General features: G+C 35.5%; 2 protein-coding genes across 2 annotated transcripts in view; one reads left to right on the top strand and one right to left on the bottom strand.

Annotated features, from left to right (window-relative positions):
* The window catches only part of LOC127876812 (U6 snRNA-associated Sm-like protein LSm3), a 32,117-nt gene extending 24,277 nt beyond the window's left edge, over nt 1-7,840 (top strand). The window contains exon 4 of the mRNA XM_052422279.1: nt 7,375-7,840. Coding sequence (XP_052278239.1) covers nt 7,375-7,458 — 84 coding nt within the window. The 3' untranslated portion in view covers nt 7,459-7,840. The remainder of the gene's footprint in view (nt 1-7,374) is intronic.
* A 9,388-nt stretch (nt 7,841-17,228) lies between these two features.
* LOC127867480 (uncharacterized) overlaps nt 17,229-18,631 on the bottom strand; it is a 7,490-nt gene continuing 6,087 nt past the window's right edge. The window contains exon 6 of the mRNA XM_052408685.1: nt 17,229-17,270. Within this exon, the coding sequence (XP_052264645.1) occupies nt 17,229-17,270 (42 nt within the window). The remainder of the gene's footprint in view (nt 17,271-18,631) is intronic.

Here is an 18,631-nt window from a genome sequence, read left to right as displayed (position 1 = left end):
GTTTTATAAGTGCAGGAGGCACGATAAAGATTTATTCAGAATTTGTTCAGAATACCAAAGAAAGAATAGTATTTATAATATTACGTTAGGATTGATGAATTCAAATATCAGAGGGTGGGGATTTTTTTTCATGGCTCTTTGAAAAAAAAAATTCTCATTAAACATGATTTTATATATTATATTGAATATATTGGGCTCCTAAAAAAAAAAAAAAAAAAAAAAAAATTTATTTTACTATCCTGGGTACGTTACTTCCACCTGTGATTGTAAATACATTTTTGCAATATGTATCTAAAAGAATGTCATTATCTTTTTCATCAATTTACATGAAATTTTACTGAAGTATACAAACTGGTAGAATAATATATTTAGTTAACTAATTTAGGGATTTCAAACACATCATGTGTTTAAAGCATATGTAATAAAACATATCAATCAAATTTCAATTAAAAATCAATAAAAAATGTGTTATACATTTGTAACAATAGTTTTAGAAAAGAGAGATAACTCATAAATGCTAGTTTAAATTTTGCTTACAGAGTTAACTTTCTTGTTTATTAATTTACCAAAAAACGGCAGGACAGACAAAGTAAATGAATTATTGAAAATAAAATTGGTAAATTTTAAATTTTATGAATGTATAGCAACAAAGGTAAAGTGTGTTAATAATTCAAATGTGTATATGTGTATGTAAATATTTTTTAGCATCAAATTTATAATACCTAAAAAAAATGAGCATTAAGTATGTAAATCATTCAATTTATAGAATATATAGAGAATACTATGTTAGTGTGATTGTGTACTTAAATTTATTTTACGAGTGAAGAAAGGTTTACATGGCGAGGCTTGCCGAGCCTAGTAAGCCTTTCTGAGATGAGTGGGATAAATTTAAGTACACAATCACACTTACATAGTATTCTATTTATCCTACAATATATTTTTCTAATTATGCTCCCCCAAAATTTATTTTGGGGGGAGCATATAGTCGCCGCTTCGTCTGTCCGTCCGTCGGTGCACAATTTTTGTCAGGGCTATTTCTCAGCAACTAATGACCGGAATTCAATGAAACTTTATGGGAAGCTTCACGACGAAGAGGAGATGTGCATATTATCAGCGGGTTCTGGTCGGATGATTTTTCACAGAGTTATGGCTCTTTGAAAATTTCCATTAACTGTACATATAGTGCAATTCTTGTCCGGGCTATTTCTCAGCAACTAATGACTGGAATTGGAATTCAATGAAACTTTATGGGAAGCATCACTACCAAGAGGGGATGTGCATGTTATCAGCGGGTTCTGGTCGGATGATGTTTCACAGAGTTATGGCACTTTGAAATTTTCTATAAAAATTATTGTCCCCCCCCCCCCCCCAACTACTGTGCCCTCAAGACGTTTCCTTTTATCTGAATATATAGTGCAATATTGTGACCAAAAAAACTTTGGGGAGCATCACCCGTCTCCGACGGTTTCTTGTTTTATTTATTCCTGATGGAATCAAAATAGTAGTCTTTAATTGATAAAATAAAAGCAAAAACACATTAAATTATCTGAATCTACATGTAACATTGCGTAGTAATATTAACTGTGATCTTTCTCGTTTATGGAACCTGAAATAGTCCTTAAGAATTCGACACAAAAGAAGAGTAACGAGACGAAATATGGCTATACGCCTCGATTCAAATTTAATCAGCGTTCCAAATGTTACACACTCAAGTAGAACACAGCCGGCTGTGTTCAAACTACAATTCCTGTTTCACCACTGTAAATACCAAAAACCAAAATGGCTGCCATTTTGAAATTTACAAAATGTGTAGACACCTACATGAAGCATGATTCAGCATTTATCCCCGCCGATATTGTTAATTTTAGTCTATAAACAACTCTTTTTACACATGTTTTACTTACTGACTTAGAAAATATAACATCCACTGGTTATTGTTCTACTCACCGAAGTTGTGTAATAACCATGCTTATTTTCATAAAGTTTAATTTAATTCCACGACGAGTTAAAATTCTGGACACATTTCTTCATCGCCATCCATCTTTTCCATTTTAAAGCACTTGATGTAAGCAGCTTTTTAGAATAAGATAGACATTCTTTGATCGACTGACAAAGGAACGACTTATTCAACAAAGAAATTACCCTTTTAATTCAACATCTATTTCCTTCAAAAAGTTAAAGAACAATTCACTGACACTTTTCTTAAATTTGATCCATCAATTGTTCAACAAAACATCACGTTAGTCGAGTATATTTGACATTTTAATGAAATCGAAAATGCAGTCTCACCAGTTTCATTCCAGATTTATATCCCAACACTGTTATTCACATTCGTAATATTTTGGAATCATTAGATCTTAAAATTGTTGTCCTTAAATCCAAAGCGTCTAGCTAGTTTCGTCATTGAAAAACGTCACATGAGATACGTCATAAATTGCGTAATCAATTGAATGAAAATAAAAGAACGGAAAGCTGGTTCTTTATCAATTAGTGAAGGACCAAAATAGTATGATAGTGTGACTCAAAACCTGTGCCCATATATAATTAAGTATAAAAGTAAGATAGATATATTATAGACGTTAATACACGGCTGTGCCGGGCCGGGCAGTGATAATCGGCCCCAGGTCGCAAACGGGCCTAGGGCTGTTATGCTCTCTGCGGGCCGATAATCACTGCCCGGCCCGGCAAAGCCGTGTATTATCCTCTAAATAATCCATCATAAACACACACATTCGTTAACTCAGTAAACAACTGCGTACCCAATTACCTGAATGACGCAACCAGGGGTGAAAGGCCAAAAAAGTAGTCCCCATGTACATGTTCTAAAAATAACTGTGGGATAAACCTGATCTAAAAATATCCATGGAGAAAACCTTATCTTTTCTTTATGGGTCGTTTTGTGTTCTATAAAATCATGTAACTGTAGGATAAATAGGATACACAGTTGAGTGTGTAAATAATTCAATGTAAATAATACATAGCACTAAATGTTGAGTTTGTTAATCATTTAATATGAACATGAATGTATAGCTATAAAAGTTAAAGAAGCATTGAATGTTAAAAATGAAAATCATTCAATTTGAATAATGAATATCACTGAATCATGAGTATGTAAATCATTTAATCATTTAATGTATTGAATGTATATTATTCAATGTGAATTATGTATAGCATTGAATGTTATGTAAGCACATCATTTAGTGGGAAGGATGTATAGCATTGAATGTTATGTATGTACATCACTCAGTGGGAATAATGCATAGCATTGCATGTAATTTATTGAATCATTCAATTTAAAGGAAGTATAGAATTTAATGTTATGTTGATATATCATTTAGTGGGAAGGATGTATAGCATTGAATGCTATGTATGTACATCATTCAATGTGAAGGATGCATAGCAATGAATGTTATGTATGTACATCGTTCCGTGGGAAGGATGTATAGCATTAAATGTTATGTATGTAAATCATTCAATGGGAAGGATGTATAGCATTCAATGTTAAGGATGTATAGCATTCAGTGTTATGTATGTACATAATTCAGTGGGAATAATGTTAAGAAATGAATGTTATGTATGTACATCATTCAGTGAGAAGGATGTATAGCATTGAATGTTATGTATGTACATCATTTAATGTGAAGGATGTATAGCTTTGGATTTTATGTACATGTATGTGCATCATTGAGTGGGAAGGATGTATAGCATTGAATGTTATGTTTGTAAATCATTCAGTGGGAAGGATGTATAGCATTGAATGTTATGTATGTAAATCATTAAGTGGGAAGGATGTATAGCATTGAATGTTATGTATGTTAATTATTCAGTGGGAAGGATGTATAGCATTGAATGTTATGTATGTACATCATTCAATGTGAAGGATGTATAACATTGAATGTTATGTATGTACATCATTCAGTGGGAAGGATGTATAGCATTAAATGTTATGTATGTACATGTACATCATTCAGTGGGAAGGATGTATAGCATTGAATGTTATGTTTGTAAATCATTCAGTGAAAAGGATGTATAGCATTGAATGTTATGTTTGTACATTATTCAGTGAAAAGAATGTATAGCATTGACTGTTATGTATGTACATCATTCAATAGGAAAAATGTATAGCATTAAGTGTTATGTGTGCAAATCGTTTAATGAAAATGATGTCTAGCATTAAGTGTTAAGTATGTAAATCTTTCCATGTACAATCTGTTCAGCTTTAAATGTTGAGTATGTAAAGCTCCAGCTGCATCTGATGGGGATGAAGTTTCTATAACATAAGTGGTTTTGCACTTTGGACAACTGCGTAATGACTCATACGTAACAAAATAATAAAGAACAGCATGCAATAAGCTTAAAACATAAATCTAGAGTACCCTCGAAGCAAAATGTCTAGGAATGTTATATACACAACCTTAAAAAATCCAAATTTGATGTATACCTAGTTTAAAGAGGTATGATAAAAACAGCATAGCAATTAAATGAAAATGATCATGCTACACACCTTCAAAATATATTTGATAATGACATCTCACTATCTTAAGTTTAATATAGAGTGAGTGCAGAGCAATTTTCAAGACAATTAAATATGATTTGGTTGAGTATTTCAAATAAGCTGCAAGCCTTTGAATTGTTGTTGTGTGTTATAGTTACAGAAACAATTTTTATGTAGTTCAATGTAAATCCTGGGTTTTGTTGACAAGAAAATATTACTTTATCTCAGAATTTCATACTTAATTTTATTTTTATTTTTTCTGTGACAGGCGTTTCTTATTTGATTTATTTTTTAGCAGTACATATACAACCAAGCAATGTAATATGGAACTTTTACACCCATTATTGCTGCTTTTTCCTGTATTTGTGCGATGATGATCTGAAATATAAACTTCATGATGCTACATTCTTAAATCTTTATCTATAAAGAAGGAATGTAGTTGACACTTGTTCATGGTTTCATTCCATCGTTCCTCAAAAAGTTGTAACTCTGTTGCTCTGGTATCTTCAATACCATTGAGTAATTAAATGGTTATTAAATTGAATGCTTTTTAATTCCCTTTTATCATTATTTAATTTTAGTTACAATGCTATGAGGTTAAATTTTATTTACACGTACATGTATTATGAATATTGCTGGGCCAAGTGTGAGATCGAGCGCTCCAAAACCGGTTTAAACCCCCAATGCTTTGCATTGACCGTTCCAAGGCGGTGACCCCAGCTTTATTCTTATTATGCCCCCCTTCGAAGAAGAGGGGGTATATTGCTTTGCTCATGTCGGTCTGTCGGTCGGTCTGTCGGTCCGTCCACCAGGTGGTTGTCAGACAATAACTCAAGAACGCTTGGGCCTATGATCATGAAACTTCATAGGTACATTGATCATGACTCGCAGATGACCCCTATTGATTTTGAGGTCACTAGGTCAAAGGTCAAGGTCACGGTGACCTGAAATAGTAAAATGGTTTTTGAATGATTACTCAAGAACACATACGCCTAGGATCATGAAACTTCATGGGTAGATTGATCATGACTTGCAGATGACCCCTATTGATTTTGAGGTCACTAGGTCAAAGGTCAAGGTCACGGTGACCCGAAATAGTAAAGTTGTTTCCGGATGATAACTCAAGAACGCATACGCCTAGGATCATGAAACTTCATGGGTAGATTGATCGTGACTTGCAGATGACCCCTATTGATTTAGAGGTCACTAGGTCAAAGGTCAAGGTCACGGTGACCCGAAATAGTAAAATGGTTTTCGGATGATAACTCAAGAACGCTTATGCCTAGAATCATGAAACTTCATAGGTAGATTGATAATGACTGGCAGATGACCCCTATTGATTTTCAGGTCACTAGGTGAAAGGTCAAGGTCACAGTTACAAAAAACGTATTCACACAATGGCTGCCACTACAACGGACAGCCCATATGGGGGGCATGCATGTTTTACAAACAGCCCTTGTTTGTGTTTATGTTGTTTTGTATTGTGCTGTATTGTCCTGTTTTGTACTGTTTTGGCAATCGGCCACTTGCCTTAAATAAAGGACCTACTTATTGTTTATAATAATCATTCAATACTACTCCAGCAGCTGGAGTTTCACTTCTTTATATTGTTTGTTACAGAAATGATAATATTTTATTAAATTAAATAAATTCACTTTTTGGGTGAAGGGGAGTGAAGCTCTTGCTTGGAAATGAATGCCTTATATTTTCTGATTAAAGCACAACATGCTCATGATGAGCATTTGTGATCGTTTTTTTACAGTGGGAATACTCTATAGACCACATTTATTGTAACTGGTTGGAACATTTGTTCCAATGAAATCTTGTTTTAAAACTTAATAACATGAAGCACCAATGGTCAATCTAAGATCAATCTAAAGAAAAAGGACATTCTGAAGGCAACGTTAATGTATCGCCCTCATAAACTTATTGAGAACTTTAGTCCCAAAGATATTTCTTGGTTGAGTTTGAAACTTGGTCATGTGGGGTCAACAACTAGTTCATAAAATCAAAACAAAAAAAAGCGTGTGAACATTCTTTTGGCTGAATCAAATACCATTCCTTCATGAAACTTTGTACCACTTTTGTCCCAATAACATGTCAGCCAATCATTTGGTCTCGTGGGGTCAAAAATTGTATTTTGTTAACTAAAAGAAAAAGCTTCTGAATACTCTTAAGGCAAAAATTATTTCCTCTTGCACAACTTGTGGGTACAGAAACAAGGTCACTGTAAATTAAGGAAATGTTTGTGAATACTCTAGAAGTCACATTTGTTTGGGCAGTCTTAATTTAACTTGCTCAAAACAATGGATCCAATTATTACTTTTCCCATTTAGATATTGTTCTTTTCCATTGACAAAACGTGGCCACCTTGAGCAGAACAAGTGTGCCTCATGTGGGTGCATGTAAACCATTTGCATATCCTACAAGTCACATGTTGTACCAACTCATTGTGTAAATGTGAGAATATTTTCATCCGTCAGGTGCATTAATACCATGTCCATACCCTAGAAGTCACATGTTTGACCCACTCATTATGTTACTTGCTTGACAAGTTCCGCATTTGGGTGCATTTAAACCTAGGTATACCATAGAAGTCACACATTTGACCTACTCATTGTGTAACCGCTCAAAGAACATTCAACATTTTGTTTTTATGATAAATTAGCTGGTTTCCAAAATAATAGTTATTTGTTCAAATTCATGGTGGAGCGATTTCCTTTTTGGAGGGAAATACTGCCTGCATCTGTTATATTTTTCCTTTGGCTTTGAGGTGAGAGCTATAGGACCTGCTGCCCTCTTGTTTAAGAGATATAAAAATCGTTTGATTTCTTAAATTATACAATATGTTAATCACGTTGTTTTGTCTTCCATTACAGTCTACAAAGAGAAACATCCCCATGCTGTTTGTGCGTGGAGACGGTGTGATACTGGTGTCTCCTCCCATGAGGACCGGCACATAATTGTCTTCTCATGCATTTTGCTTTTCATTTGTTATCACCATCAAAAATCATTATAACATTCAAATATAGAACTTCTATGTTAGTTTGAAAAAAAGATCTAACTCATGAAGAGCCTCTCAAAGGGAAGTTACATTTCTTTAATGGCGGTCAACTCCTGCAGACTAAAATAACTCAGCGTCTATTGAACATTTGAAAGGGTTTCAACTTCTTCATACTTTTAAAGGGTCTTAACTCTTAAGTGTTACCAGTACAAGATATTGAAAACGTGGTTTAAGCAAATTTGTTATGAAATATTTTTTTGTGCCAGTTGGTAAGCATTGTGTATGCCTATAGTCGCAAATGTTAATAGAACTGAATTCAACCAATAAAGATGTTTAAATAGTTCAAATCTTCCGTTTTCCTTATTGAAGATGATTGACCGCATTATGGGAACAGGTAGGCAGCGGAAAATGTGTTTGTGGTGATACTTATCTTTGTTCAGCAGGGATGGATTTCAAAATAACTAAATAAAAAAGAAGATGGGCTTGATGATACAAAGTTTCACACTCAAGAAACAAGTGCTAGCTCACAGCTGGCGTAGTGTATATAGTCTCCGCATATCAACCGGGTGATCATTGGTTAGTTCCATAACGTGCGAATTTAGATCTCCCGCAAAAGATTCAAAAAATGGTTTAAACCAGGAAACGGATTAAAGAATGTTTCAATAAGCCTTAGGCGTTTGATGCAATCCAGATAAAGTAAATACGGACATAGCTCAAAATTCAAGTTCAAATTTAGGAAGAAAACATCTTAACCAAATTTCTGTAATGTTACTTTAGCCAAGATGTATAGATAATCAAATAACGTGTTAAAATGGTGAGAATGATGAAACAGAATATTGCCTGTAAGAACCTCAACAACCACGATGCAGGCGTCAAGACCATGGTGGTCACTTGTATATTTCTTATCTGGCTTTATTCAAAATACATAAACTGGCCCAGTCAATGATTTTGATAAGAATTAATGGATTTCAACATTAAATGGCACAAATGATCAAAATATGCCATCTGCAAGAATTATGTTACTGGCTTAAAGATCAAGGCCACGGTGTATACCCGTACTTCTAGTATATTTCATATATGGATATACTGATATTGAAATTACTTATTCGTGCCCGGCCCCTATCGTTTGCATTGCATTATGAAATTCAAAACCAATAAGCTTGATAAACAGGTAATGATGAAAGGAGGCGTGTTTTGCGCCTATGCCTTATATGTCTACAGTCAAAGTACGCGTTCATGTCGTGTCAATAACTGTGTGGTGTATATTGGATTTAAACACAAATTGAAACACGTAACTTTTCCATCAATAAAATGTCAATTGTAGCTTAAACCAAACCATGTATGTGCCTTTAAGGGCAATGTTATAGTGAAAACATGTAGGTATAACTCATATGGACTTGGTGGAAATATATGTTCATTTCGAGCCCAAAGCTGATTGTAGATGCGTTTGTGACTGTAAGTTCTATTTAATAGTTATATTGCGTCGGTATATGATTAATTATTTTCAAAACAACATTATTGTATGCACCGATTTTAGAGCTCGCTTGAATTTCAATTTCACTACTGTGGAAAGACCTTCTGTTTAGCAACAGTAACATAGATTAGGTGTGTTCTTTCCGTGTTTTAAATTCACATCATATCTGTCAAACAACACCTATGTCCAGTGACAAAACTGTTGCACTCGTGCCTTTTTGACGATGCTGCGAAGCAGCTCGTCTAAGTTATCATACCATGAAAAAATTCTACACAATGGCGACCTATGTAAAACACCGAGCCAGTCCAATCGAGATAGCTCCATTTTTCTAATCGGCATACCTCGCTGATTATCATTGATAAAGGTAAAAGAAGCTCAGCTATAAATAGCACAGCATTTTTTGGGAAAAAGATTTAATAATAGTTTGAAAACATTAATTTTAAATCAGTTATATTCAATCCAATATATGCTTATAGATCAATGAAACAACTATGCATGGTCTGTATTGTATTTGACATTTGTAGTGATTCTGTAAATAAATTGCGAATGAAAACGTGTAAAATTAACGTTTAACGCGATCATGAGTGTAAAGAAAACGAATTAGTTCAAACCGAGTATGGTATATAAACAGCATAATAGCCGTATAATATCTATGAAACTCGCTCTTATGCGTGCTTTCTCATTTTGCATATTTAATAAACTTTTCAAACAGAAATTACAGAGCCACATCAATGCACATACTATGTTTGATAATTCATTCCTTTGTTGGATATTGTTTGCTGTTTTAAACACATATTAGGTCATATCGCGGAGATTTAGTCAACCTTACCATGTGTTCATATGCGTACTCACGTATTCAAGTACTCTTACGACTATGTGCTCATACCTACTTTCGGGAATTATCATGAAATTATTGCCGTACTTAACGAACAAACATGCCCATGCTTATTGAATTAGAATATAAAAAAATAATCAAAAGAGAAAAATATGTGAAATCACGTACGTGCACATGACTCCATTAACTTGGGAAAGAAAACAACGAAATATAAAGTTGGTGTGATATACATGTGAAATTAAAGAGCATGGTGTAATTAAAGATCATGTCAAGTTTTTAATATATCTGCTGAAACGTAATGTTATAATACACAACTGTAACTGAATGTTTTTTTTAGATAAGTGGTACAGAAAATACACGTCGAATATCTTTTTAAATATATTTCTTGTTATATGTGATCGAGAATGTAACCCGCCTCCCAGTTTCGCTGAATGGGTCAAGTTCCCCACAGTTACTACTCCCCCGTACCCCTAATTTTTTTTCGTACCCAATTTGTTTTCGTACCCAAATTTTTTTTCGTACCCAAATTTTTTTTCGTACCCAATTTTTGTTTCGTACCCAATTTTTTTTCCTACCCAAATTTTTTTTAACCAATTTGTTTGGCATAATTTGTGTACCCACAATTTTCGTACCCATTTGTGTTTCGTACCCAAAATCTTCGTACCCACATACACAATTTTGGTGATGTAGATAAACTTAAATTGATGCTTTTATATCCATCCTCTTCAAAAGCATCGTCACATCAGTACTGTCAGCACTTTGATTTTTAATCATATCTAGTATAGTTTTAACATTTTTACTGACGGGAATCTCTCAACATATCAATGGAAATGTACAATGGTCAAAATCTAGCTTGTGTTTAATGGGATGTGTCAAAAGAAGTAAATTGTCCAGTAATAAACCAATAATTACATTTTTTTACACTTGATGTGTCGTTTTAAGTTCAACTTTTTAATAGTGCATAGTTATGCAAGTATGATTTCATTCAGTTAAAATCAATGTATGGTAGACAAATTTGCTATTGTTGAGAACGTCGACTTAAACATGCTTTAAGGCAAATTTTTCAATTTAGGGAATGCTACGTATCCTTCAGCAATGGATTTAAAGACTGCTGCATACCGTTTAGATTACAATTAAATATAACAGTTTATATAAGCAGTTCAAATACAATTCATGAACAGGTTTTCCGCATATATAATGAATAAATCCCAGAATGTTATATAGTTTGTTATGCTCTGAATGTTTAATCAACTCGTATGATGTAATAACCTATTTTTATTGTACGTGCAAAACTAGTCCAAATAAACGGAATCCCAGAGCCTTTGATATTTTTTGCTATGGCGTCTCTGGGAGTCCATATGCACCCCTTCATAAACATGGGTGCAGTTCAGCGCACGGAATCCGTGCGCTTCACTAAATAGACGTCGTTCGAAACAAATTGAGGAAAATAATAAACTTCATAAACATGTCAAATTTACCTGAATGGCAACCTACGGATGTTATCCTTTGCATGCACCCTATGAAAACACGACGATGTTTCAACACACTTTTCTCACTGACATTTTTATGTTTAAATTTGAAACAGTGTATTCTGTATTGAATACCACATCGTTATCGACTTTAATAGGCTCCATCACATAACCCTACGTGCAACATAATGGTGTACTGCGACCTTTCCAATATTGGGTCAATTTTCCAATATGGCGGATACAGCGTACGAACGAAAAACTAAGTCAATAAAAAACAATTATTTCTTGCTTTTTAGATGAGTTTGTGGTTTAGACAGGTAAACTTTAATAAGTTCTTGCAGTTTCAGTGTTCCTTAACCCTTGCATTGTTGATAATATTTTGCACCCATGGACAAGAGAGAGCGCATTGCAACTCTCAGCAACCCATTGGGTTATAAAGCTGAGAGTTGAATTATTGCAACTAGTGCAAAACCGTCTTAACTAATGTTCGATTCACCGTCACCTGAAGTCGATCACAGTGTACTTTGCCAGAGAAGTTTGCGTCTAAATGCCAATAGTGTTGAAACCATTATTGTGGCCATCTCAAAATAGATGATACATTTCATAGTAATCATTGATCAGTTACTGATTCGTTTCTCATGATGCATGGATCAGTTATTGATTCATGTTTTATCACTTCTTTATAATGATGTAATTAAGTAATTTTGCCTGTATTTCGTAATTGGTATCCATCCGCATGTACATCTCCGGTTGATGACTGACACATTCCTATGACCAGCTTCTTTACATTGCAGGAGATCATTCGTGCGTTCATTCTGTGTTTATTCACTGTTCGGTTGCTTAAAGCGGGTATGCACGATTTTGTCAAATATTAATTAATTTATATAAAATTTGTAAACAAAACTTATTATACATATATTTTAATATAAATTAAAATAAAAGTTACGAAGAACATGTGTCGAAAAATGCGAATTAAGCCAGATATTTAATTGTGATACCGAAAATGTATGTACGGTCGAATTCGCCATCATGTATATCATGCATGTACGATGTGAATCTAAATTTTGTTTTACGGATCATTTTAATTTCCTGTAACGATATATATTCATACAACACACAAACACTAACTCCGATCCTAATAAAAAGACTAATGCTTCTGTTATTATAGGAAAATATGTACGAAATATCTTCGTCACAATCGGCTGGGGGCGTTAATTTGTCTTTGCTGCATTTTATGAAATTCGTCTTCAATGTTTACTTTTTATTGCCTGCTTTGTGTTATTGTAACATATTTTTATCAATATATTACTTTTTAACACATAATCGTGCAAACCCGCTTTAATTCGGGGCTTTCCCAGATAAATTATAAAGCAGTCGCATGACGCGTACCGTCGATAAGAACTGTTTTTCAAAACGAGTAAGTGAAAAAATAAGGGTTCATTCTTGTATACAATAATGTCCACAACGAGAATTACTGCCGTATATTTGCTGTTGGTCTAACCAAATATATTCTCAGAAAGTCATACACTATCGTTTCCAAGATTGAGAACAGTTTGGCGTTGCAATCCGTCAGTTTTTTAGGATGCCAAAATGAATCTACAGAAAAAGGCATATTATTGTTGTTGAAAAGTTGTATTTAAGATGGAAACCAGCGTCAAGCATCATGGTGTTAGTCATATAAGTCAACTCGTATAAGAATCGAATAAGATTTCCACGCAATGGCCTTTGCATGTTAGTGGAACTGTGTACTAATATAACAAACAGGCATACCGCGCATAAGCACAGTGCGGTATATTTGACTGCTCGGATAAGACAAAAGTCAGAAAACAGGTGCCTTGGTGGAGTGAGGCGTGCTCTTAAAAGGTAAAGGAATGTAAAAAGACCTTAAACAACAAAAAACTGCCTAGCGCAAACTGCTCAACCATATGTCCCTTGAAATTTTATAAAAACGGATAATTTGGGAAGCAAGCACTCAACATTTGAAATAATTATGTGACTAAGAAAAATACTGTAGGGACTTTTCAAATTCACAGACTTTAAGGAAAATTGTTTCAATCCTATACGCAAGTATAATCGCGAAATTGTTTCGAGCCTATGTGGAAAAGGCGCTATTTTTAGTTGAACATTTTCAATCCGTCTCCGGTGATTTAAATATCACACATGCATCGAATTACTACAAAACGCTACTTGATTCAGTGAACACAAACATTGCCTCAACTGTGACACCGTCAAGCATCTCAATTTTCCTTTTGATCTCACATCGCCCCCCACGGGCAATACTATTCGATTTTTAAACGCATGACGGTCACAACCCAATATCTGACTATACTTGTTCAATCACGTTTACATTTAAGGCAAGGTTCCCACTGAATGGAAGCAGGTCACTGTGTATCCATTTAGTTAAACATCTTATTTATTTTAGCTTGATTACAACGACTAAGTTTTTTGATAGGTTTTTGAGTCAATATCTTGGGTAGAACCAGTACTTTGTTTCATTTAGCGAGATCTAGATAAAGAACGCCCCCAGCATGTATCGAACACGTGACCCTCGATTCGTTAGGAGGACTCCATATCCACTACGCCACGGAACCTCATTTCAAACCTAATAAAAATTAAAATGACCAAAAACCAGACCGTTCAATAAGTCTCACTTTTCACATGCAGACTAAGTTCTATAACCTATAATCAGAAAGTTATAACCGAAATTAAAAACAGCACTCAATGAAACTAATAACATCTTAAACATATTCCAGTCTGGCTCTAGGAAAGGGCGCTGCATTTAGATCAGCTTGCTAGGCAACAACATGACACACTTCCTGCTCAGAATCAATGCCAAAAACATTATTTTGGTCATCTCACACGGCTTACGATTTAAACGGAACTTTTGGCAACTAAATAAAGCTACCCTGGCCATGGGGGAGCTGTCAGATGAAGTAGAAACGGAACGCGGCAAGGATAGAGGTCCGTAATATACCCAGTCATGTTCTCCTTTGTCGTCAATGGCCTCTCAGAAATAATCAAAGACTCCAAAATGGTTATATCCCATTGTGCTGCTGACTCCGGCACATGTTCACCATGGTCCGTTATGTCATGCATAAAGAACAGGGCTCACGAAGGTTTAGACGCCATCGGGAGGTGTGCGCTTAGGCAACACATTTATAATTCTTTGAATTTAAATTTAGATGGAACTAAAAAAGAGTAAAATGATTAGATATGTGCCTGTATTAACAGTTACGATTTGCTTATCGCTTTAAAGCTTTTGCTGAATGGTGTCTTACAAGAGCTACAATTTAATCAGAATAGTCCGGTTTGGGATGAGAAAAATAGCCACCTTCAAGCGTTACGCATATGTGTTACCGATTTACGGGTTAAATACATTTTTTTTAAATAAAATAGATCAGTTTACATATTTGCATTTTAATCAAACAAACAACAAAACCCATCACATGCCAAGTTAATTCAAGTGTTGAACACGAAATGCTTTGTTGTAAACACATGCGTTATTTATATACAGTGTACAGTCAATTGTTAAAAAGGGTTTTAGTGAGTTACAGATAGGTAATAATATGTTAAGGCACATAAACTTATACATGTTATATTTCACAGTTGTCTACCAATGTTATCTGTAAAGGTAATCAATGTTTGTTAACTAATGTTTTGTTAATTCTGTGTAGTCCTTGTAACTGTTGTTCATGCTTTCAAAAGTAAACAATCTAACAGGACGTACTGTTTGTGTAACAAAAGAAAGTATCCAAACTGTTTTTCGTAAATTTGGCAGAAGTTAACGGTTACATATACTGTTTTGTGTGTTATATTTTTAGAATACTGTGTAAGTCGGATCAATATAAACTTTGACCCCACAACAGTTATTACACAATGTATTTTAACTGATACTGCCAGGGTAGAAGGTAATTTAAAATATCATATATTCAGCTGGTCACTATCAACTGGTACACAATCACCTTAGCCCATAGCATTTTTTCAGAGCGTTGTGGATGTCCTCTTTCTCCTCAGTACTGACCTATTGTGGCGACTGCAGTTTCATCGAGTGGATTTACATCATACGGCACAGTTCGATGGGTGTTTTTCAATAGTTCTTCAGGTGCAGCATTGTTTGGGTCAAAATGGAATGAGCTGGTCGTTGTCCTGTTTCCATACCCATTCTTTCGGTTTAATTTGATTTGCCATCCCCTTCCATGCCATGGTTTTATAGTATACGCGTTGGCTTTTGAATACCGTTGCATACCATATCGGTGGAAGTCACTCAGTAGTGACGAATGTTTCGGCAGTAGCCACATTCTTTGCGAAATGTTATAGCGCATTGATTCTAAAGAGTCATTGGGCTTTCCACCAAACAGATCAACCACCAAGCTGTTGGCAAGATTTGATATTTCCTCTGGAGACTTGTTTGGAAGGTGGAAAGGAACCGGTTTTATTTATGTTTAAAAGACAGACTTTTTCCTATCCTAATTGTATACTTCGTCTCCTGCGAATTCTTTCAAAGGTCAATAGTATATACGTTGTGTTCCTTTCTTTAACTGTTTGTTTACGACAGGGCGGAAGTAGATGGTCAGTTTGTCACTTTCGTAGTAATGCAGGAGCAAGGTGAGCAAATCTGTATTATCGCCCACCAATGCTGTGGTGCTATCACGGGGTCGTTCCACTGTTGCTTTAACAATATCAACGTATGTTTTTTCTGTTGACAGAACGCTATTACATCTCTTTTTAGAAAGAAGCTATGCTGATCAGAGCAGTCATGCCTGTCATGTTTTGTCACGAGGCAAAAAGTCCTCTCATTTAAATTAGCAGTACGTTTCTTTTGTGAAACTTACAGTAGGATTCAGGTTTTTTCCTCGTTTCTCTTAGATAATGTGTGTTGTTTTTCATAGAAGGATGGTTTTCGATACCGTCAAACACAGTCGCTTGTCAGTAATGCCTTACAGTGAAATCTGCATGAGACTTAGCTAGTGCGTTATATGTGTCGCCGTTTATTCATGGAGCAAAGAGCCACCATCAAGCCCGTAACAATCTGTTTCAGTGTATCACAGCCCCACTTGATGCGTCTGCATCGTGATCTCTAATTGTCTGAGCGATCTGAGGCTGCTTTACGAAACATGTTCTTGGCTTCAAAATGGGCTGGACGTTGCATACCGTATTTTTTTTCAAGAGAAAGTCCTGCATATGTTGACACTACCAGGAAACGTCTCGAACAGAAAGGCAGGATCAATAAAATGGTCAGAAGCAATCTTAGCAGCGAGGCTATTTCCAGGGGTTTTGGCTTATGTCTTTCAATTGAATTTAAAACCAAAAGCCGAATTTCCTTTTTATCTCTTATGATATTGTTATCAACCGTCTCAAATGCATGAACCTTCCCATCGACATATCCATTGACATTGTTTCACAGAATGTGATAAGCTGTGTAGGTTAGCAGGTTGTAATGTTTGACTGCATGTTCTCGATATCAGAAGCATCTCTTTTGATGTGCGCCTAAGATGAGACTCTTGGCTGTGGACTTGTAGTCAAGATCAGACCTGTTGAACTCGGATGTTACAGGTGAATATAGGGTCCAATAGTTTTGCATTCCTCGGTCATCCCAATGCCGTGAGTCAGAACACCTGTGCTTTTTAGTTACCATATCAATTTTTGCTCAATGGCAATATCGCTGCTTAGCCCAGCCAAGGGCGGATTACTCCATTCAAAAACGTTTTTAAACCATCAACGACCTTTCGATAAACGACTGGGTGCGTTATCTCTAGATTTCGCATTTGCTGTAGATAGTTATTAGCAGATCGCAATTAATTGACGTTCCAAACTTCAGCAAAAACGGATAGACACTTGGACACTGCTTGCAAATGCATCAGCAAACACCCCGTACGATACGCCTTGATCAACATAATTGCCATGCTAACCATACGCTGATAATTCAGCAATAATTGGCTTGTCTTTGAGGTCTAGGCAAGTTTATGTTTCTTTTCATCAGTAGCCGTCTCGAGCTGGATCAATATATCAGAACATATAGAATCTGCTAGCATCGTTTCGCTCTTATGTAGTACAGATTACAACTCCTGGGCTTGATCCAGCAGTCTCTTAATCTCGGGATCTCCCTGGGTCATTGTGGCTATAAGCTGGCTATGAAGCACTTGTCAATAAGAAAATGACCCCGCAAAGCCCCCAAAACAGCTTACCCTGTCATAATGTACACAATTGCATTTCATCACATACAATCTTATAACAGTGTATCTTATAGAATGTTTTATATCCTTAAATAAATTAAGGATGCACATAAATTCACCCAAGCATATCTTGTGACCCGAAAGAGGTTTTATATATTTTGCCTGAGAATTTTGCGTCTGCATGCAAATAGTATTGGACGGTTTTTTTGTGTTACCATCTCAATAAAAGAGGATGATATGTTTTAAGTGGGTCTCACCGGAAACAACGTCTCGCCTCTCAATTCGCCTTTCATACTACCATAACTCCATGTAGCAATTTACAATAACTTTACACGGGCAATGATCATATGTGATTTTCAAATGCATGACGGCAGTAACCTAAATGTCTGGCTCAGTTCACAATGCATGAAAGCAGGCAGCAGTGATTCCTTGAAGTTGAAACATATTTATTTTAGCTCTATTACATCGGAAGACAATGGCTAACTGATACGCTCTCGTGTTAGTTTCTTGGGTAAAACCAGTACTTGGTGTAATTGGGTGAGATCTAAAGTAAACTCCCAATGTTGGGATCGAACCCCCGATGACTAGAAGTAAAGGATGATCAGAAAGATAAGATCACTCACTGAAGCCTTATAACATCTGAAAGCCTTTCCAGACAGAAAGGTCGCTCCACTTGAGATCAGGTTGTAAGACTACTACAACGTGACATCCTTTCTTCCAATACTTTTTTCATATAGTACAGGAAATATGTTTGACCTGCAGCGTTTTAGCGTGGGGATTTTACATCATGGGATCAATTCGGATAGCGGCGAATACCTCACAGCTTTCCTAGAGGGAAGAAAATACCGGCCAGAATCGTTGGGGAGTATCAGGTAAGTCAATAACGGAACGCGGTTATCTCAGGGGTAACCGTCCTTTTCACAATCATGTTCACTTTCTTCGTCATCGGCCTCCCTGTAATAGCAAGAGACATGGTTATATCCCAGTTTTCCGAAGTCTCCGACACATAGTCAAAGGGCATATATGTCAAATCTGCACAAGAGGACTCGTGAAGATTTTGATTCCATAAGGAGGTGTGCTTTGTAGAAAGCAAGTAAGTACTCTTTGAACTTCATTTAAAGTGGCCTTTTCCACATATTTTGGCATATTTCGAAGTTTGTCATTAAATGCTTTATATTGAT

This window comes from Dreissena polymorpha, chromosome 1, assembly GCF_020536995.1.
Source record: "Dreissena polymorpha isolate Duluth1 chromosome 1, UMN_Dpol_1.0, whole genome shotgun sequence".
In the NCBI taxonomy this organism is placed as follows: domain Eukaryota; kingdom Metazoa; phylum Mollusca; class Bivalvia; order Myida; family Dreissenidae; genus Dreissena; species Dreissena polymorpha.
Note: the sequence above shows the minus strand (reverse complement) of the source record. Positions and strands in the feature narration are given on the sequence as shown.